Here is a 22,012-nt window from a genome sequence, read left to right on the forward strand (position 1 = left end):
ACACACACACACACACACACACACACACACACACACACACACACACCCTATATTGGCCTCTCCCATATACACAAACACACATACACACAGCCTGTGCCAAGCCTCTCCCATGTGTACACAACCCACCCCTCTCCCCCCACAGCACCTCTGACATCCCAGGCATTCAACACCATTCACATCTCCTGTGGCACTTGCAAGTCATAGGAACACTCGCCTAGACTCGGGGTGGCCTAGGGAACAGGCAGACAAGTTTCTTGCTGCTAAGGAGCTTACTTCTAAAGCAGGAGAAAATTAACTGAAGGAGTCAGAAGAGCCCTGAAGCGTAAAGAAGAGCAGGGCAGGGCAGAACACTAGCCTGGGCTCCGAGCCAGGCATTTGGGGACTGCTGGGTTGATTTGTCTAAGGAGGGGAACCTTCAGCTGGGGCCTGATGGACCAGGCAGGCCCTGGGAAAGGCAAAGGAGCTGGGGCGGGCTGGGCTCTGGGGCCTGCACGTCCTGGTCAAATCCAGGACTGGATTTGAAGGTGGAGGGTCTGGAATCTAGGGGTTCAGAGAGGTCAGGTGGAGGGGAGTGGATGGGCTGAGGAACCATCACCTGAGATCTTGGGCCAGTGTCAAGAATGCATGCTGGTTTGCTCTACCGCTGAGTGTAGCTCCAGCCCAGGAATGAGGAGTTGAGCAGTGGGTGCAGGACAGATGAGGACATTTTGGTTGGGATGGAGACAGGTGGGCAAATCAAAGGGAGACTTGGGAGGGACTGGGTGGGGAATGCCGTGGGGCTGGGTGGGGAGCTCTGGCACTCCCTGCTTGATGCTGTATGGCTCTGGACAACCGTGTGGAATTAGGGGGGCAGCTGGATCTGCACCTAGCCTGGGGATAGTGTCACTAAGTCTCACTCCAAGACCACTCAAGTAAGCGCAGCCTTCCCCAGCTTCTCACATGTTCTCATTCATGTCTTCACACCAACCCACCCTCAGACAGACTTTCTCCAAGAAGGTCCAAGTGCCGTAGACACAGACAAGTCTTGTTATCTCTTGACAAAGAGGGTATAGAGCAGACCTGCTGAGGCAGCAGTCTGAAAAGAACAGCGGTGAGGGCAGTTTGACCACATGGCTCCGAATACTTCACTCTCTCCCTAGTGTATGCACACCAGGAGATTGCATGGAGCAGGAAGCTGTGTGACTGCTGGGCTGGGACACCAGGACACTAGGACCCTGAGCCTCCGGGTGAGTCTGACTAACTGGGCATGGTGGCACACACCTGTAACCCTGGCAATTGGAAAACCAAAGTAGGAAAATGGAGGGCAGTTTAGGCTACTTGTCTTATGAGCTGACAATGACAAAGACAAAGTCCAGCTGTCAGCCATGCTGTGAGGAAGCACACGCTAACAACAGTGACAGGAAAATGGCCTCAATATATAGTCCTAGCTGGCGGGGACGGGGGTCATCTTGAAGCCAGGCTCTGTGTGATGATCCCTGCCCCCAGGAGCTAGCCCAGGCCTTAGACACTATGAAGCAGTGACAGTTGAAATTCAAGGCCTCCAAATCCCATGCACAACTATAAGAAATGCTTGGTTAATCTTCAAGACTTTCAATCAGATTGTACAGTAAGAATAACTGAAAACTGAAATTATGGAATGAAATTACTTTTGATAATCATTTAACATTGTTGGTGTTTTATTTCTGTGTTAACCCTACCATAGCCTAAGGAGGTAGAAATTACTACAATCTACCCCCATTTTGGGGACAAGAAAATTGAGGCCAAGGGAGATGGCACATTTGCTTCAGTCAAGCCTGGATACTTTGGCAATGCTCTGGCCTAAATAACCGACAGAATTGGCTTACAGGAGGGAAGGTTTAGTTTGACTCATGGTTTTAGAGGGATTTCGATTCATCCCAGCAGGAAAGGCATTGCGGAGTAAATACTGGCAAAAACCTGTGTCAGAGGCATTGTCATATCATGACAGACAGGAAGCAGAGAACTCTGGGCCAAAATGAACGGTGGGAATAACCTTCAAAGGCCTCTAACAAACCACTTCCACCAGTCAGCTCCATCTCTACTCTCCACAGCCTCCAAAACAACCGGCAAGCTAAACCTTCAGACTCGCAGGAGCCTGTGGGGGCATCTGGGATTCAAACCATAGCAGCGAGTTACTGGGAAATGGGGTATCCTGGTGTGTCACTGCCCCACTATATTGCCATTCTGCATGGCCTGACTCTTGGCCAGTCCCCTGTGGTGGCTCTAACCTTCCTCTTCAAAACTGTCACCATCCAGTTCAGCATGGGCTGCTCTGCCTCTGTGGTATCATCCGTAGAAGTTGTGTGACTGGGATGGCCTCCATGCATTTGGCTTTCGTGGCTTCCGTGGCGCAGTGGGGATGGGGCATGCCTGCCACCATGTCCGTCTCTTCCAGAAAACTGCGGCCTCCCTCCTCATTTGCTCCTCTCAAGGAGGAAGCGCCTTTCTCAAATGCATCCCAATGGTCCCTGCCCACTGGTATTCAAGTCCTAGGGCCATCCACTTCCCTCACTTCCCTGCCAGTAGTGACAGAGACCTTGTGACAGGCTTCTAACAAATAGAAGATAGACAATCTGCCATTTACAATCTGGTTTTACGAGGCGGCACTGTCAGCCTTACCCTTGGTACCCTGGCCACTTAACCATTCGATCTGACCAAGCCACTCGCTACAGTGTGAGGTGCCCTGTGGAAGCCCCCTTCCCCCCAACCTGGTCCTCCAGGGCAAAGCTCTACCGAATCAGTGCTGATGCCTCCAGGCACTAACAGACGGGAAACTGAGGGCCTTAGATCAGCTGCCTGTGAAGAACTGAACCTCAGCCAAGACCGCAGTGTGCCACTTCCTTAGCTCTGCCCGCCTGGCAAGTCTGCTTTGCTTTCAGCCTTTGCCATGCATTAAATACCATAAGGGAATTAATTTTGCTTTAAGTCATTAGGTTTGCAGTAATTTGTTGTGGAATGACAGATAGATAGTGCATATTCATCACCATCAATTACCTTGATAGAAAAAAGGAGAAAGTCACCTAAAAGGAAAAAAAGTGTGAACCAGACTGTACAGACACAAGTAACTGGGATGAGAGGATGGGGGCTTATTTGCCTTTCTAAGACTTGGCTACAATGTGCTGGAAAGATGGCTCAGAGGTTAAGAGCACTGGCTGCTCTTCCAAAGGTCCTGAGTTCAATTTCCAGCAGCCACATGGTGGCTCACAACCATCTATAATGAGATCTGGTGCCCTCTTCTGGGGTGCAGGTGTACATGCAGACAGAACTCTGTATACATAATAAATAAATAATTAAAAAAAAAAAGACTCCACTATATCAGTCACACAAACCTGTGACCTTGGACACCCTAAGGATCTGATTTATTTATTCTGCCACCCCCACAAAAATGAAACCACATGAATGGAAACTTTTTAGAAGTCTCTTGTATTTTATTCTTTGCTCCAGCATGAGGTTCAGAATAAAACCTGAATGGGCTCTGCCCTGTACACAGCCAATGATCAGTGACAGCTGTTGAGTGTGTTTGCTTTCCTTGTGGTCCTCTAAGTACCAGCTTAGAAAATGTCCTGATGTAGACCCATAGGAAAACTGTAAACAAAATGAGACAGGCAGAGAGACCCAACCCTCCCCAGGACACTGAGGCAGGAGCTAAGTACCATTAAGCATTGTTAACAACTTCTCAATGTTTAGAGACTGTTAGTTCTAATAACTGTTAGTTTTAACAGTCTAAATTTCTTTTCTAAGTACTCTCTTAATAGGTTATTTTGTTTGTTTTTTGTTTTCTAAAGAGTAAAACCGTCTAGAGCAAGACTATTCAGGCCTGTGAGCAGCAGCAGACAGGCCCCTCCCTCAGACCTTAAAGCCTGGCAGGGGAGCCATTAACTGAGAAGTTACTTCTCTGGCAAGTGACTGGATTACTCTGATGGTGGGCTGGCTGTTTTGGATACCTATGCTCACTCTGAGGAAACTGTAGCCTTAAGGATCAGTGTGGCTGAAGCCAGAATTCCTGCCCCCCAGGAGGCCTTGTTCTAATCAGGTCTGCTCCAGACATCCTGCAATGGCCGCCAAAGGCAGAACCTAGATATCAGTGTTCTCTCTCAAAATGGAATGGAGAGCCCTTCCTCCTTAGTCCAGAATTTCAGAGGTGGTGAGGAAGAGACTGGGAGATGACAAAGGCCAGTGGAAGGATGGAAGAGCTGGGATCAGAGACTACGGGCCTGTCTCTGGAAGAGTTCCTGGGAGCTGCCAAATCCTGAGGAAAAGGGCTCCAGCATCCAAAGCCCCAAGCTAACATTACTTGCTGTAAACGCTGAGCACTGACACCTGAGGCTCGGGTAGCCACAGCCACTATGGGAGCTGAGTGTCCTGACACCTGGTGGTAAGAATAAATATGCTTTCCCAGTGAGAAATCACTCCAAGCACTTGAGAGATTAATAAAGGAAAAACCCTTTAATAATAGCACTCACTAATCCTGGCTAACATACAAAAGGAAACCAGCCCCAAACAGGAAAATTTGCTGGTGTATATAGGCCTTGGGCATACACTATCATCCTTAAATCTCTTTTAAGTCCTGGCCTCAAGCCACACTCCTAATGATTTAAACAAGATGACAAAGCAATTTCCTAAATTCGCCAGAGTTGCTCATTCAAATATTTTTTTTTCCATAGGAGAACCTGGGTTTGACAGCAGACTGAAGGCTGTTCTAGGGTGAGGTCCCCTGAGTGGCATGTTCTTTGATATGAAAATGGACCTAATGCTGGTTGTTAAGAGGACTTAATTCTGAAGAGCAAGCCAGTCCCAATCAGTGTTATGTAGCTTCCTTGGGCCCCAGCCAATCCCAATCAAGGTTAGGTAGCCAAAGTAGGAATTCCCCTTTGTGGCTTTAAAAGGGGTTTTTGAGCTCCCCTGCATGCTGGAATTCTCTGCAGAATACATACTCTTTGCTTCTACATACTACTTGAGTCTGGGTCTTTCCTCCAGTGAATTCTAGACCCTGACATCGGAAGTCAGGCTTGTCTCCCTTTGCTGTGGGAAATAAGTCTAACTGGAGGACAATCTTGGTGAACAAACCTTAACAGAAAGCATAAACTTCAATTATGGCACAAGACTGTTTCTAACAAGCCTGGTTAGTTCACTGCTTCGCTTGCAGCCATACTGAAGACAGGACTAAGTTCTACCTCATGTAACCGAATTGTGCTAATTTTGTGTATACTCACAAAATTGTGTATAGTCACCGGAGAGGAGGGAGCCTGAATTGAGAAATGCCTCCATAAGATTAGGCTTTAGGCAAGCCTACATGGGCATTTTCTTTTTTTTTTTTTTTTTTTTAGATTTTTATTTTTTTTTAACGTATATAAGTGCATTTACACCTGCCAGAAGAGAGAATCAGTTCACATTATAGATGGTTGTGAGCCACCATGTGGTTGCTGGGAATTCAACTCATGACCTTTAGGAAGAGCAGGCAGTGCTCTTAACCACCGAGCCATCTCTCCACCCCGGGCATTTTCTTAATTAGTGATTGATGTGGGAGGGCCCATCTTATGTGGGTGGTGCCATCCCTGGGCTGGTATCCTAGGTTCTATAAGAAAGCAGGCTGAACAAGTCATGTAGAACAAGCCAGTAAGCAGCACCCTCCATGGCCTCTGCATCAGATCCTGACTCCAAGTTCCTGTCCTGTTTAAGTTCCTGTCCTGACTTCCGCGATGGACTATAATGTGAATTTATAATCCAAGCAAACTATTTTCTCCCTGAGTTGCTTTTGGTCCTCGTGTTTCCTCACAGCAATACTAATTGTCTTGGTGAGGGTTTCATTGCTGTGAAGAGACACCATGACCACAGCAACTCTTATAAAGGGAAACATTTTAACTGGGGCTGGCTTAAAGTTTCAGAGGTTTAGTCTATTACTGTCACGGTAGGAAGCATGGCAGCCTGTGGGCAGACACGGTGTTGGAGAAGGACCTGAGAGCTCTACCTTTGGATCCCCAGGCGGCAACAGGAGACTGTTTGCTACACCAGGCGTAGTTTGAGCATCTACGACCCTCAAAGCCTCCACAGTGACACACTTCTTTCAACAAGGCCATGCCTCCTCATAGGGCCACTCCCTATGGCCAAGCGTTCAACACATGAATCTATGGGGCCATTCCCATTTAAACCACCACACTAACCCTGAGACTTTATATTTCCTAAGCAAAATCCTTTAGAGCATCAATTTTATTCCAGTTTCCCCTGTGTCACTGAGGCTAGGGAACCGTGACACTAGTTGATCCTGACTGCTGCTATGAGGAGCCGAGAAACACACTAGTTGTGGAGTGCTGGGCCACTGGCAATCCAAAGCCAGAGCAACAAGCCTCTAACGTGGGCACCTGGAGCCATAAGTCTTGGCGCTAGAGCCTGGAATCTCAAGCTTCCTGGTGTCAGGACTTGAAGCTGTAAGCCTCAGTGGGCCCCACCCATCAGCTTTTGGCACACATGAGTCCCCGTCTGTCAACACAGAAGAGCCACTCCTAACTTGTAAGTTCTCATAGAGCAAAAGGGCCCAGCCAGCTGATAGGCGAGGCAGGCACTGCAAATTCAAACAACAGTCTCTGTGCAAGTCCACAAGTCATACAAATGAGGGAGCAAGCTGGCCAGCAGGGAGTGCTGAAGACTGTGGCCAACTGAAGGCTACAGGTCCCCGGCAGGAGGCAGCAGAGCACAGCCAGCTGTCCGTGTTGTTCATGAGGCAGGCAGCCCTGCCCACTCACTTACACAGTGCCCTGTGGATTCTGCAGTGCACAGAGGGGCGGAGGGAACGATCTGCATGGTCTTGTCTGTAAAGCTGTCTGTTAAACCTGAAGATTTCGAGGATGAAGAGCAAATCCACAACTGTCTCATTAAAGCAAGCTTTATTTTACGTGTGTACCTGGGACTGGCCAGCCAGCTGTCACACCCTAAGTAGGGATTTTAGAGAGAGAGCCCTAGATGTGAGAAAGACATGGCTGTCATAGCTCAGGGGGTTTCCAAATGGGGGATTTGGTGAGCAAAATATGTGGGTTACAGGAGCAGAACATAAACATGACCAGTTAGCCATAATGACCCCCTGAAACAAAGACATGGTTGCCATTCCTGGAATGAGCCATCCAGAACCATTTGTAGTTAAGATTCAGCTGGGACATAGCCCAATCCTTAAGATACAGAGGTTTAATCATAAACAGGAATGAATGAACTTAGTTTGTCTTTATTATAAGATGGCTTTCAAGCCTAAGATGGAAGCAGGCTGGTTCTTCATGGCCAGACTCTTACCTAGAACATCATAGAAGGTATTTGACAACCATAGTCTGGACTCCCTGAGCAGCAGGGCTGGAGTTCAGCCTGCCATAGCCAGGGAACCTGTCACCTAGTGTGTACATTCTTCTACCATGGGAGCCTTCTTTTTTTTTTCTTTTCTTGTCCTGCCTTTCCTTTTTTCCCTCCTCTACTTCCCCTAGACACATACCTTTCACCTCCTTGACAGGGTCTCATGTAGCCCAGGCTTGCCTCAAACTCAAAGAAGACCTTTTAAAACTCTGTCCTGCCTCAGCCTCTCAAGTGTTGGGGTTGCGGGTGTGTGTGTACCACCTTGCCCAGTTTATACAGTGCTGGGACAAAACCCAGGGCTTCGTGCCCATCAAGCCCCTGAGCTGGAGAAATTTAAGGTAAGGAAGGGAGAAGATCTGAGAAGAGCCAGGGTGCCAGCATGGACTCTGTGAGAAAGCCTGGAGGCCAGCATGTGCTCTGATATGGTAATAGGCACTACAGACAGCCATTTGCCTCTTCTGCCAGTGACAAAGCAAATGGCTAGGAAACTGCTTACCAACTGATTTATGTGCCTAGAACTGATTTTAGTGGCAGTTGTCTTAATTAGGGTTTCTATTGTTGAAGAGACACCATGACCACAGCAACTCATATAAAGGAAAACATTTAATTGAGGCTGGCTTATAGTTCAGAGGTTTAGTTCATTATCATCATGGCAGGAAGCATGGTGGCACGCTGGCAGACATGGTGCTGATGAGGTAGCTCAGAGTTCTACATCTGTGTCCACTGCGGGCAGCAGGAAGAAAGAGTGACACCGGGCCTGTCTTGAGCAACTGAAGGCTTAGAGCTCACCCCCAGTGACACACTTCCTCCAACAAGGCCACACCTCCTAATAGCACAACTCCCTATGAGTCTACAGGAGTCATTTTCATTCAAGCCACCACATCAGTGTTAGAATTCTAACAAGCTAGGAACGCTACATGTTCAGAGCTAGCTGTGAGGCGAGCTTTCATAGCTGCCAGTGACAGCCCTTGTCTTGGATGGAGTCGCTCTTTGCTGCGGGCCTTCAACCCATTTCCATTCCTCTTCCTGGACAAAATTTCCATATTCTTAGGACCTCGCCCCACGATAGGGCACTGGCTCTCTTCGCTAGCTCTTGTTCTCAGTGGGATATTCGCTGCTCCCTGAGGAGCAACTTCTCAATGGCAGCCTCTCATCCCTACCACACCCCTTTCTGACATATTTCGGGATGAAGCTTGAACACATGACCTCGCACTCAAACTTGCACTTGACTACTGTCTGCTCCTGGAAATGACCAAATGAAGAGGGACCCAGCCATCCCCCTTGATCATCAGCTTCCTGCTCTCCTGCCAAGTTACAGGGGCCAGCTGTGGACCGACCTGTCTCCCATCACCCCAGCCAACTCATTTTCTCTCATTCAGTGCCATTAAGGTCTCCACCCACATGGCTAACTACCCTTTCAGCACTCAGATAGACAAGAAGCCATCAATTCCACTTCACCATTCGGTGCTTAAGGAAAAAAAAAAAAAAAGTCATACACACAAAAAGATAAAAATATTTTTAAAAGGTCAAAATTTGCATTTAAGTATCCCCATGCTCCAGGCTCACTAAGCATCAGGCTTGCAGCCTCCTTCTTCAGTCTGTGAGTGCTGGGATCACAGGTATACACCGGCATTTTGGTTTTTTCCTTCTCTTATCCCTAAGACACTCTAGGGGTGCTCACCTCTCTGTTCCCCGGGGAAGAGTGGGAACCACACAGCCCTCTGTCTCTTCACTAGCTACATAGTGGGAAGTAGGCATCAATCAAGCAGTCGCATGGCCAAAAACAAAGGGAATCCGAGACAGGACTGGAAACTAGAAAATTGGGGCTGAGAAAAGCTGGACTCCTCAGAGAGACCAGAAAGGGCTTGTCTGGGGAAGTGACCCTGGACCTGATTTCTATGGGGCTCTCGGTGATGAGGAGGGCGTGGAAGAACAGCTCCCTCTCCCTGCCGGTGCAGAGGAACCAGCAGGTGCTCTGGGCAGAGGGGAGGAGGGCGCTGAAGAGGGGAAGGGTCTATAAGGAGTTCGTGGCTGAACTAAGGTTTAGGTCTTTATCCTCAGAACAGTAGGGAGTCTTTGGAAGGTTTGAAGCTGGTTTAAGGAGCTAATCCAGCCTGATTTAGCAAGCCTGGCTCTATCAGCGCCTTTGCATAGATTTCTAAGGCAAGGATTTGGTCGCCATAGAGATGGGCGTGAGGACACAATTATGATAATGAAGCTACACACTTGAGCACTGGGGGAATTTGAACGGAACCGGTCCTGGGTGAATTTTGCTGGAAAACACATTCTGCCCACACAAAGAGTTTGATGTATGAAAAGGAACCTGTCGTGAGTGTGAACGAAACCCAGGGACCACAGAGCCAGGATGCTGGTGCCATAGCGACCCTGGACCTTCTCTTCTGTATTTTCAACAGGGGCCCAAGGAGTGTGGGGCAGGAGCAGGGAGCTCAGAGGCCATGTGAAGAGGGCCCCTATCCACCAGCGCCGCGTAATCAGCCTCTTATTTAATTCTGAGATGGCCTCGCCCCCGGCAGAACCAGGCACCCTCATTCTGAAGATGAGGAAACCGAAACTCGAGAGATGGTGCTGGCTGTTGATGCTAGGCACTAGTGGTGTCGCCGGTGAGAAAATTCTGCCTAGCCCCTTCATTCCTCCGGGCTTACCAAGCATATTTACATGGACTGAAGAAGGAAGATCACGAGTTCAAAGCTAACCTGAGCTACACAGTGAGACCCTGTCTCAAAAAAAGAAAGGAAAAGGAAAGGAAAGGGAAGGAAAGGAAAAAGGAAAGGAAAGGAAAGAAAAAAGAAAGGAAAAGAAAAAAGATAAGAAAAAAAGAAAAGGAAAGGAAAAACTAGTAGAAAGGAGCAGAACATCCACAAAAGTTTTCCCAAAAGAACCTCCAACTTGGAGGCGGGTCCCAAAGCCTGAGCATCACCAACGAACTTCCGGAGAATGTTGCCGAGAGCTCACGGAAATAGTCGAAGAGCTGGGGGACAAACCAAACAGCGCGTCCGGAGAGGCTCGGCTGAGTCGGAAAGGTTAGGAGGCGGAACCACTCTCTCAGGGCGGCAGTGTGTTAGGGGCGCTGTGTTCGTGCCGGAAGAGGCCGGAGGCTTTCCGAACCGAACGGAAGCGGCGCGGCCGAGTCTGCACAAGCAGAGGGCATGGCTAGCGCGTCGTCGGAGCCGGAGCCTGAAGGTGAGGCCGAGGCGCTGGCCGCGGCCCGCGAGCGGTGCCACCTCTTCCTGAGCGGCCTGGAGCTGGTGCAGCAGGGCGCCGAGGCTCGCGTCTTCCGCGGCCGTTTCCAGGGCCGCGCGGCGGTGGTGAAGCACCGCTTCCCTAAGACCTACCGGCACCCGGCGCTGGAGGCGCGGCTCGGCCGGCGGCGGACGGTGCAGGAGGCGCGCGCGCTGCTCCGCTGCCGTCGCGCGGGTGAGGCGGACGGGACGGGGGGGCTCTCTGGGACAACGGTCGGGACGGGACAGACGGGGCTCCGAGGCCCGGGGGACGGGATCGGACGGCAATGCTTATGAACTCATGGCATCGCACGGGACGCCATTCCACTTGGTTGGCACGGCTCCGCAGCTGTCTCTCAACTTGTCGTTTAGCGTCCGGAGCCTCAGTTTCCCCATTTTCATCATTTCCGCTTACCGTCCCCCTCTCTCCATCTGGTAGTTTTAAGTAGCAGGTGTCCTGACAGGCGCGTGTCTGGAGCTCGTATCTCTGGATTCAGATTCTCCCTAGGCTGCTTCCCACATGACCCTTTTCCTTTTATGTAAAGGGAATCTCAGGGATGATGTGACCATTAAAAATGGCGTATGCATCACCTGTGTGTATGCTGACGTGGTGGTCAGTAAACGTCTGATTTCATTATATTGGAAGAATCAGACTAACTTTGTGACCTATGTTTCTTTAATTGCCTTATAACTTATATTTTCAAGTTTTAGGCCCATGTTAATTAAAGCCTCTTAGTGCTTCTCCAGAGAGCTGAGGAATGTAAAAGTTTCTGACATTAGCCATTTGTGAGGGCAGAGATAAGGAAGAGAACAAGCAGAGATCTCTACTAAATGGAGAGAAAATCACTGGCTGGCGCCTGTGAGATGAGCTTTGTTTGGAAACTGGGCCAAATGACCCCAACCTTCTCCTGACCTTTGATTCAAAGCCTGTAACCCCCACTCCTCAGAACAGACACGGGATGAGTTAATCACTCTCCCACCTTTAACTGTGGCTGTATCTCATATGGCAGGAAATTCCAAACTGACTTGAAGATCAGATATTTATGACAGGGCTGACCAGACCTAAGGGTGCCCAGAACCAACCAATTATTTTAAAAGTTAAATACCTCATCCAATCATGAATTGCCAAGAAGGCAACCCCTAGAATTTCTCACGCCTTGTCTTTTAAAAAGCCTCCCGGTGCCACTCCTTGCTGACCGGCAGGGGTGACCCCATTGCGCAATGGTCAAAACGAACCTCTTGTGATTTTGCATTGATGGATGATTAGTTTCCTGGGTTCTCTTCATACCTTCTTATATTTAGGCTCTTGATGGTCCTAACAATATCATTTATGTTTTTCTTTAAAAACCATTTACACCCCTAACAAAAACAAAAGACTGTCCTCCAGAGAAACTGAGACACAAAGAGGGAAAGTGCTTGAGCTTCTACAGCTACCAGGAGGCCTGTCTGTGGCCCAGAAGCACTGATCCTTTGCTTTTTTTCTCCTTAGTGGTTTTTAGGTGCCAGCTTTGCACCAGAACACTGAAAGATGCCAGGCAATCTGGGGAAACCTGACAGGGTACAGGCCAGTACTTTCTTGCCCTGGCAGAGTTACTGGAGTTATATAGTAGTGTTCATACTTTCTGTTTTACCTTCTCATAAGTTTTATCAGAAAACAGTGCTGGCTACCTCATTGATAGGTCTCCAGTTTCTAGGAAAGTGTCCTGAACATGGTTGGCATTCAGGGGAGACTCCTGCAGTTAATTGGAAGTATTGCTACCACTTTACAGTTGTGGAAACTGAGGCATAGAGTAGCTAAAGAAACCTTGAGGTTTCACAACTAATGAGGAGGAGCTGGGATTTGAACCCACCTGTTCGACAGAGATGAGTCTGTAAGATGACACACACTTAGTCTTCTGTCTGTGTCCTTGTCAGGTAGAAACTGCTCAGACTGTTGGATGATTTCCACTGGCTTTTTGTTTGTTTTTTGTTTTTTTTTTGTTTTTGTTTTTTGTTTTTTTAAGGGAGTAACAATGAATTCCAGTCCTAAGATGGCTGGAGAAAGGAGGAGCAAACTTTGATACTTCCAGACTTAGGTGGGTTGCTCTCGGACCATAGTCCTGCAGGGCTTAAGCAGGGCAAGCTTCTGGATAAGCTGAAACATTTCCCACAAGTTCCTGAACCCTGTTTCAAAGTAGGTGAATGTAGACTGAACACCTGCTCGGGGGAAGCCTGCCTACATAAGGAACGCACTCGCTAACCCGGTGTCCATTGCAGGGATAGCTGCTCCAGTTGTCTTCTTTGTGGACTATGCTTCCAACTGCTTATATATGGAAGAAATTGAGGACTCGGTGACTGTTCGAGATCATATTCAATCCACTATGGAGACTGAAAAAGACCCCCAATGCCTGTTCGGCTTGGCCAGGAGAATTGGGCAGGTTCTGGCTAGAATGCATGACCAGGATCTCATTCACGGGGACCTCACCACCTCCAACATGCTCCTGAAACGACCCCTGGAGCAGCTGTGCATCGTGCTCATTGACTTTGGGCTGAGTTTTGTTTCAGGACTGCCAGAAGATAAAGGTGTCGACCTCTATGTCCTGGAGAAGGCCTTCCTCAGCACTCACCCCCACACCGAGGCTGTATTTGAAGAATTTCTTAAGAGCTACAGTGCCTCATCCAAGAAGTCCAGTCCGGTGCTGAAGAAGTTAGATGAGGTGCGCCTGAGAGGGCGGAAGCGGTCCATGGTCGGGTAGCACAGTGCTGTGATGATGCTCACAGTGACGGATGCTGTGGACGTGGCTGGACCTCAGCAAGGCTGCGGGGTCCTTAAGTGGTCATCTGTGGCCCACTGTCCTCAGGGGTTTAATGTACATAAGGTGGCTCACTGTCCTCAGGGGTTTAATGTACATAAGGCTTGTTCTTGGCAGAACTGAGTGAGTAGCCCAGGCTGGCCTTGAATTCATAGCAACCCTCCTGCTTCGGCTTGCTGGATAGAGGTTATAAGCCACTGTGCCTGGCTTTGAACTGACTCTGTAAGAAATGAAACAACTGCTATGAGTATATTTTTATATCTTCTTATATTTCCTTTGTGTGAAGCTCAGAGAGCAACCTTTGAGCATCAGGTCTCTGGTTCTACACTATAAAATCTACAATATGGATTCAGGGTTTGAATTCAAATAATTAGTCTTGGCTGTAAAATCCTTTACCCACTGAGCCATCTCACTGACTCACAGAATGATTTTTATATTAATGGGAAGTATGGAGATGGGACATCGGTTGTTGGCTGGCGGGGGTTGGGCTAAGTCTGGTTGAAGAGAGAGTGTAGAGACTGCAGCAGCTCCTGGTGTACATGTGAGTTTTAGGATTTCTGTGAAATAAGGTCTGAAACTATCTCAAGATTGCCTCAGGTTTGCGTGTGTGAGCCACTACGCATGATTTGACAGGAAGTGAGACTGGATATGGCTGACTTTATAAGACACCAATTTGTGTAACATTTTCAAAGACTTCTAAGTGCCAGAGAAGCTGACAATAACTTTTTCAACGTGACTGAGAAGGCCTGGCCTCAGTTTCCTCACATAGGGTGGTTGCATGAAAAATGACTGTGAAGCCCACAGGTCAGCAGATCCCTAAGCTTTCCCTGTGCTGGCCCTGGAGATATGGAAGGAGGCAGGGGCTGTGCCTCCTTTCCTATAGGACAGAAAGCGTGGCAGTCTCAGTGGTGAGGGAAGGGGTGAAGAAAACGCGCAATTGGGAAGCTTGGGGAGGTATTCCAGGGGAAGCATGGTCATGTGTGAGGAGGTTGGTGGGAAGTCCTGTGGGCTAAGGCCAGTGTGGCTGGCATGCAGCACTTAAGGAGGAAGAGCAGAAATGGATGAGGAGGGTAGGCAAGGGCCAGTTCATGCAGCGTCCCCCATCAAGATAATTTTCTTTGTGGGCATCCTAGGGTTTTTAACCGGGTGACAGCGTCAGCCTTTTTTGGGTGCGTTGGTTGCTGGCATACCGAGAGTTATGGATAAGAGTGGAAGTGAGGCATCCACAGACTGCTGCTGCGTTCAGCCGGGACAGTGGCCTGGGAGGGAGCAGTAGTGAGCATGTGGTAAAGCTAGTGTGTGGCCTAATGGTGGCAGCAGCGCCACGGACAAGTCTTTGCGGTGAGAGAGAGAGAGGCTGATGTTGGCACAGTGGATGCCCAGCAGGAGTGCTATCCTGCTCCCAGCCCTTGCCTGTGATGCCAATGAGCTAGCCCAGAACTGGAGTCTCAAAGGGCCCCAGGGGAACCTGTGCAGCTCCAGATCCTCAGTCTACATGGGAGCAAGAAGTGTTTTTGCTGGGATGAATCAACAGCCCCGGCAGCTTGGTGCAAAGCCCAACCTGTTTGTGAAATCTGACCCACCAGGAGTGGTGGCTGGGACTCAGACTCTGGTTTGACAGTGCTGGCCCAGTGGAGGTTCACCAAGGTCTTTGCACAGGAGGCAACAGGCACAGAGGAAATGAAGGCAGGCTACAGTCACTGAGTGCCAGGGCCAGGGACGTACAACACCGACACGTTCAACCCTGAGAGGACCACTGTCTCCTATAACTGCTCTTGCAAGCAGTCCTTGCGGTCACAAGTAGTGGCTGCTCCTTTAGAGTTTGGAATGCAGGGTGCCTCCTAGAAAATGTGGTAAATGAGATGAGCAGGCCATGCCCACAGAATACTGCTGTGCAGGACTTGAAGGCCCCACTTGTGGTGGGCTGGGGTGGGGTGAGCTGTGGCTTCAAAAGCAAGAGCTGATTCTAATACTGGCTCCAGCAGAGCTTTACAAAAACAGGCAGCTGTGAGCTGCCATAAGCTATACTTTGCCTTTTTTTTTTTTTTTTTTTTTTTTAAGGTATGTATGTAGCTTTAGCTAACTTGGAACTTGTTAACTAGACAAGGCTGGCCTCAAGCTCAGATCCACCTGCCTCTGACTCCCAGTTTGGATTTTAAAACTTAAATTCTCTATCTTGGCTAGTGAGGGTTTCAGTGCTTGATCAACTCTGCACCCAAGCAAGCACCTCACTGCCCTCCCAGACAGGGCATCGCTGCCCACCCAGCCCTGATGGACAAGCCCCTCACCAGCAGCTTCTCACCAACAATTTGGGCAGTCACTTGTCTGATTGGGGCATCTGACTCCAGGATAGGGTCTGCCTTGTTCCACCAGAGGTCACTCTGTAGGACAGGTAGACATGAAGAAAAGCTGCCCTGTCTCCACTCCTGGCATGCTCCATTCCTCCTCAGTTCCTTCTCCTCTTCGTTGTTTCCTCCCCTTCTTGAACCTGCTCATCACCTCACCGCTGACTCCTCACTGAGCAGGCGCTGCTTCTGATCATCCACACTGGCAGACACTTCAGTGATCACTCAGTGCCACAAGCAAGACAAACAGGTGGCTCTTCCTTCCCTGGTTCCTCACCCCGCCTCTTCACCCCCACCTAGGTGTTGGGCGAGCACTTTGGGTCATGGGGCAGCCCCCAGCCAAAGCCCCCAGCCCCAGGAAGTCCCTTTGACTTCCCTGGGGCCCCTGGGCACTGCTGAACCCCAGGACTTCCTGCCGCCCGGCCCTGGATTCTTCCACATTCAGCAGGCAGATGGACACTTTGAAAAAAAAAAGTTTTTAAACTTACATTGGGGGTAGGGTGGGGTGCACTACCGCATGTGGAGGTTGGGGGACAGCTTGTACAGGTTGGCCCTCCTTCCACCGTGAGTCATGGCCTTGAACTTGGGTCTTCAGGCTTGGCAGCAGGCATGCTTACCTGTTGAGCCATCTCACTGGACCCTTTTCAATGCAGCTGTGCTGCCCCAGCATTAGGAAGTTTGCTAGCTTTCCATGCATGTCTCCTTGCTGGTAGCTGCAGGCCTGGACCCCCTCCTGCATGTCTGGGGCCTCCTGTCCTCACCTGGAAAGAGCTCAGGCAGGGCGCCCCTGAGGTGCTTCAGTAAACAGTGTTGGCTCAGGTCCCCACTGCTGTGCACACCTCCGAGTCACGCCACACAGAAGAGCACTGGGAGAGGGGAGCCAGGAGGTGGAGCAGCAACACCCTCAGGCAGCCCTAAAGCTGTGCAGCCAGATGGCTGCCAGAGATGTCCCTAGATGGGCCAGGGTGGCCAGGCCTTTGGTATCTCCAGTGGGCCTCCCTGGCGTAGAGCAAGGCTGCTCTCTGCCCACAGGTGGGAGACCCACACCCCCAGTGGCCTTACAGCTGGGGGCTGACTGTTGTCGCTCCCTGAAGCCCCAGTCCGTCCTTGAAGGGGAGTTGAGTCACACATCAGCATGCACTACAAACACAGAGGTCACCACTGATGTGGGACGTGGTCAGAATTCTAGGCACGCCATTGTGAGCAAGCGTCATGAAGCCATACAAGTGGTGTTTATGGATACCAAAGACAGGCTGTGGCAGTCCATTGTAAGCCGAGTAGCCAAGCCAGTTCCTGCTTCCCTGGTGTGTTGTGCAGTAGTAGCTCTGTAGGCAGCCGAGGGGAAAGCTGACTCACCTTCTTCATCTGGAAGATGCTAACGATAGCTGTCTCCTCTCCCAGCATGCACTTCCAGCTTTCTTCTTGGCATCCCTTGCTTCTCCTCAGAACTTATCCCCCAGGAGCCTTTGAGAACCCCAGAGAAGATAGTCTGCAGGCCTTCCTGGGGTCCCCTAGGCACCTCTAACTTAACATGTCAAATTACCTCACAGTCCCACACTTCCTCTTTGTCTCCACACACACTCAGCATGCAGGCCCCGCCTTGGGCCCTTAAGCTTTAATTGTCACCACAACCTAGTGTCACTTGGAAAGAAAGGGATTGTGTACATTGGGTCAGGCTGTGGGCATGTCTGGGCTGGGGTTTGTCATAGTTAATTGATTTGGGAAAACCCAGCCCACTGTGGGTGGCACCATTCCCTTGGCAGGAAGCATGTACCAAATAAGAATGGAGCACAAGCATGCATGCGTTCCCTTCTCTCTGCTCGACTGTGAGTGTGATATGACTTGATGCCCTAAGCTCCTGCCTGTGAATTCCCTGAAGTAATAAACTATAACTTGGAATTGTAGCTAAATTAAACCCTCTCTCCCCTAAGTTGCTTACAGGATTGATACAGAACAGCACTCCTGTGTCTCTGTCTCTTCAGTTCTGGGCAGTCAGACCAGCAGCCTAGGAAGGACAGTGGCTTGGCTGCTCCTGGAAGGATGGGCAGGTCCTGTGTCCTGCGCTTGGTAATGGTTGACCATAGACCATGCATGCTCTCGCTGTGCTACTCTGCTACCAAAACTTGTGAGGAAGTGAACAGGAGACCTTATTGGAGAGTATCAGGATTGATGTGAGCCCTCCTCTCATTTCCCAGAACACACAGAGACACATTTACATATATGCATGCATACACACATATGCATACATATATATTCACACACTTGCATTTATATACATATATACAGACACATACATAACCACACATGCATGCATATTAAACCACATTCTAATACATACATATTCACATACATGCGTGTGTATACATATACATACACACATACCTACAAATACACCACATACATACACAGATGCACACATAAACACATACATATATATGCGTATACACAGAGAGAGAGAGAGAGCCATACACATACACAGGCCCCACCTTCCCACCAACTTCCCTGCTGGAGGCAAAGCAGAATGTAATCCTGGCCTGGGATTTGGAACAAAAAACAATGCGAATGCTGGGGGTCTGATGCGATCAAAGGCCACTTGTGTATACCCTCCCCCTCTGCCAGGAGTCAGAGTACAACCCTCCCCATAGGAAGGAAAGCCCCAAGGACGAGCCCCTAGGAAAGTAGGGGCTACTAATCCCAGCCCCCACCGGAGGGCTCTGCTGGGACCTGCCTCAAAGCCAATATTGCTCTTGGAGCCTGCAAGCGATGTCACACTGGGGGATGCTGACAGTGGCACGGGGAGGAGCAGGGAGGAGGGGCTGCCCTGTGAAGGAAAGCTGAAGTGGCTGCCAATGCCCCCTCCCTCCTTCCTGCTTGGTTTCTTTGCAGCATTTAGCATTGTGAGGCTTGCTTTAAAGTCTCAGGTTTGGCCTCCTGTCTTTCTTTCCCCACTCCTCTTTTTTAATCAGGGTCTCACTATGTAGCCCAGGCTAGCCTCAAACTTGTGATTCCCCTGCCTCAGTTCCCCAGGTGCTGTCCAATTACTCTGGCATCTATTTCCTACATGAAGCTCTTCAGCACAGTTTCATCAGCGGTGGACAGAGTCCCGGCAGAAATCCTAGGCATTCCTTTCTCTGACATCAATAACATGGTAGTATGATAGGTGCCTCGAGTCACATCTAGTTTGACTGGGTGTCATGGGCCCAACCCAGGCCGGCTCAAGAGGTCTCTCTGGACAGTGTGGCCAAGGGTGAGCAGCACAGTCCTGTGTCACTACCAGCATCGCTGAGCTTCAGTCTCTTGCTCTGTGAAGAGGGTGATAAAAGCCTCATGGGAAGTCAGGGGCACATGAGAGGAGAGGATCCAGGCAGCACTGAGCACGGTAAGAGCTGGGAGGGTTTGACCTGCCTAACAGGGAAGACAGAGGGAGGCAAAGCAGGCTGGCTCTGGAAATAGACTTCTGGGCTCACTAATTTCAAGTTGCTGTTGCCACATTTGAGCCGCAAGACAGCTCTGTTTTTGAGGCCAGACATTCTATTCCTGTCTCTCCACTTGTCCCACCCAGGGTTCCTTCCAACACTCTTGGGCCCCAGCTACATGCGCTCCGACCTCAGGGAATGGGTCAGTTTGTATCCACCCACCCACCTCAGGCTGGAAGATCCAAAGTGCCCTTTGCAGGCCCGGCCTCCCACTCGAGGTTGCCTGTTGCCTTTGATGATGCCGAGCTGGGGCAGCTTAGGGTCATGGGAGGAGGTTTCATCACAGCCTGGGACAGGTCCACCCGGAAGTCACTTGCCCCTGGGATTTACGGAATGCCGCGCTTGCCTGGGTTGGGGGATGAGCCTGGGACCTCTCATCAGCCGCCTCACCCTCTCAAGGCATCCCGGGCTGCAAGTTCACTGCGGCTGTGCTCTTTGCTCCTCAAGGCACTTAGCCTCTTCCCGTATGTTCCTTGACCATGTAGGCTTACATAGATTTTATTTAAAGGGAGAGCTTTTAAAAGTCGCAGATGACGTGAATTATTCACATCCCCAAAGTCAAAGGTAACAGTGAGAAGGAACAAAAGTACCACAGTACCACCTGATTCTGGCAAGAGACCAAAGTCTATGGCCCAGCCCAAGTCTGTGATTCTAGTTCTCAAGAACCCGAGGCAGGAGGATTGCCATAAGTTGAAGGCCAGCCTGATTTACAAATCTCAGTCAGTAAAGTGTCTGCCACCATAAAACTGAGGCCTGAACTTGCTCCCTAGCACCCACATAAAAAGCCAGGTACACGGGTGTGCCCTTGTAATCCTGGAGCTGGGAGGTAGAGATAGGAAGGTCCCTTATGTCAGCCATCCTGGCTTTACTGGTGAGCCTCAGGACCCAATGAGACATCCTTCACAAAAGTTAGAGTAATTGAACAAGATAGCCAGTGTCAGCCTCTGCCCTCCACAGGCACACGTGTGTGCACATACCTGCAACCTCCCCAACACACACTCAAAGCAGAACCACGCCTATCAGCCCAAAATATAAACAGCCGTAATGTGTCTGTCATCTGACGAATGAATGATAAAATATGTGTTCTATCGCACAGCAAAGATGCAAAACAGAGATACGCATGGAGGATGTGTTGGGTGGGGAATGCATACAGCAAAGGACCCACCCGGACCCACTCTATCCGAGTCTATTGATGAAGAGCCATCCAGAGCAGGATCCCTAAGTCTCCCAGGGGTTCCCAGATGAGGCCAAGGTTGGGAACCACCCTGCTGGACATTTCAAGGATGCTAACGGTGGGGATCAGCCTGGAGGGTGAGCACACACAAAATGTTGAAGTTTACAGTACCTTGCAAGAACCTGGGATGGAGAGACACACCGGCCGCAATGGCTGTGTCCCACGTCATCACCAACATCGGTGATCTTACGCCTGAGAAAGGCACGCATGACTGTTCCTTGGTGGCTGTGCTTCCGAAGTACCAGTAAGCACAGGAGTTCAACTGCCTCATACAGCAGGCTATTTAATGTAGCTTTTGCACTTCTCCCTGTGTTTTATGTCAGTCTTGTTACTCCTGGGCCCAATGTAATATAAGCTATGTAGTTGTTACATTGTACCTTCTAAAGAATGAGAAGAAAAACCTGCGTATGCTCAGAACAGGTGTGATATTTGCTCCTGGTGGGTGGTTGAATAGGGACGTCATGAGCCCTTGAGTATAGAGGGCCAGCCATACTGTGGGTCATTGCTCTATAGGGCTTGGCATGTGAACTGGGCTATACTACTGGGCTTCAAGTCCCCATTTTATGTCCTTGGATAAGTTCTTTGAGCTGCTTATATCTCTTTCCCCCTCTGCAAAATGAGGCATCTGGGGGATTGGAGAGATGGCTCAGAGATTAAGAGCCCTGGCTGCTCTTCCAGAGGTCATGAGTTCAATTCCCAGCAACCACATGGTGGCTCACAACCTTCTAGAATGAGATATGGTGCCTTCTTCTGGCATGCAGGTCTACATACAGACAGAACATTATATACATAATAAATAAATAATTTTTTTAAAATGAGGCATCTGAGAACCAGTTTTCAGAGTTGAACTTTCAATGGCTTAAGGCATGGAATACTGATGGGACTGAGCTGGGCTCCACAGAAGAACCCAGGGAGTGCTGGATGTTGGCATTCATGAGTAAGAAGGATTGAAAGTGACACTCAGGAGCACATCACACAAATGAGGAGCTTCATTAATCCCTGTCCTGCTTGCCATTCTGCTGCGGAAACACTCTGACCAAAAGCAGCTTAGAGGAAAAAAGAGTTTATTTCATCTTACACTTCCACCGTCACAGTCCACTGTTCAGGAACTTGAAGCAGAAAGAATGCTGCTTGCTGGCTCACTTGTTTCCTGGCTCACGCTCACCTAGCTTTCTTACACATCCCAGGACTCCCTGCCTAGGGAATGGTGCCACCCACAGTGGACTGGGCCCTGCTACATCAATTACCAATCAAGATAATCCCCTATAGACACACCCACAGGCCAATTTGCTCTGGAAAAATCCTTAGGATTAAAGCTGACGACTATGACAATTCCCTCCAACAGCCTGAACTGTAGCTACATGTTTCCATAAAGCCAACACTTATATGGTTCAAGCACTAAATATACAGAAATTTTCTTGTGATAAAACTCATGAGTACTTTGACACCATGAACAGCACAAAAGAGTCAAAACTGTTATCTACCTTCTAAATTTTACTTTTTCTTTTCTTTCCCTTTATTTTTTCTTTCTTTTCTCTCCTCTCTCTCTCTCTCTCTCTCTCTCTCTCTCTCTCGC

General features: G+C 49.5%; 1 protein-coding gene across 1 annotated transcript; it reads left to right on the plus strand.

Annotated features, from left to right (window-relative positions):
- Window positions 1–10,460: 10,460 nt before the first annotated feature.
- On the plus strand, window positions 10,461–13,769 carry Tp53rk (TP53 regulating kinase). The gene is made up of 2 exons (XM_055596308.1): window positions 10,461–10,785; window positions 12,846–13,769. The coding sequence occupies exons 1-2, from the start codon at window positions 10,518–10,520 to the stop codon at window positions 13,322–13,324; spliced, it is 747 nt and encodes a 248-aa protein (XP_055452283.1). The 5' UTR covers window positions 10,461–10,517; the 3' UTR covers window positions 13,325–13,769.
- Window positions 13,770–22,012: the final 8,243 nt, after the last annotated feature.

This window comes from Psammomys obesus, unplaced genomic scaffold (genome assembly GCF_907164565.1).
Source record: "Psammomys obesus unplaced genomic scaffold, mPsaObe1.curated_primary_1811, whole genome shotgun sequence".
Lineage (NCBI taxonomy): Eukaryota > Metazoa > Chordata > Mammalia > Rodentia > Muridae > Psammomys > Psammomys obesus.

Coding starts and splice junctions, on each gene's coding strand:
- Tp53rk (XM_055596308.1), top strand. CDS start 10,518: ATGGCTAGCGCGTCGTCGGAGCCGGAGCCTGAAGGTGAGGCCGAGGCG. Junction 10,786..12,845: donor GCTCCGCTGCCGTCGCGCGG/GTGAGGCGGACG, acceptor TGTCCATTGCAG/GGATAGCTGCTCCAGTTGTC.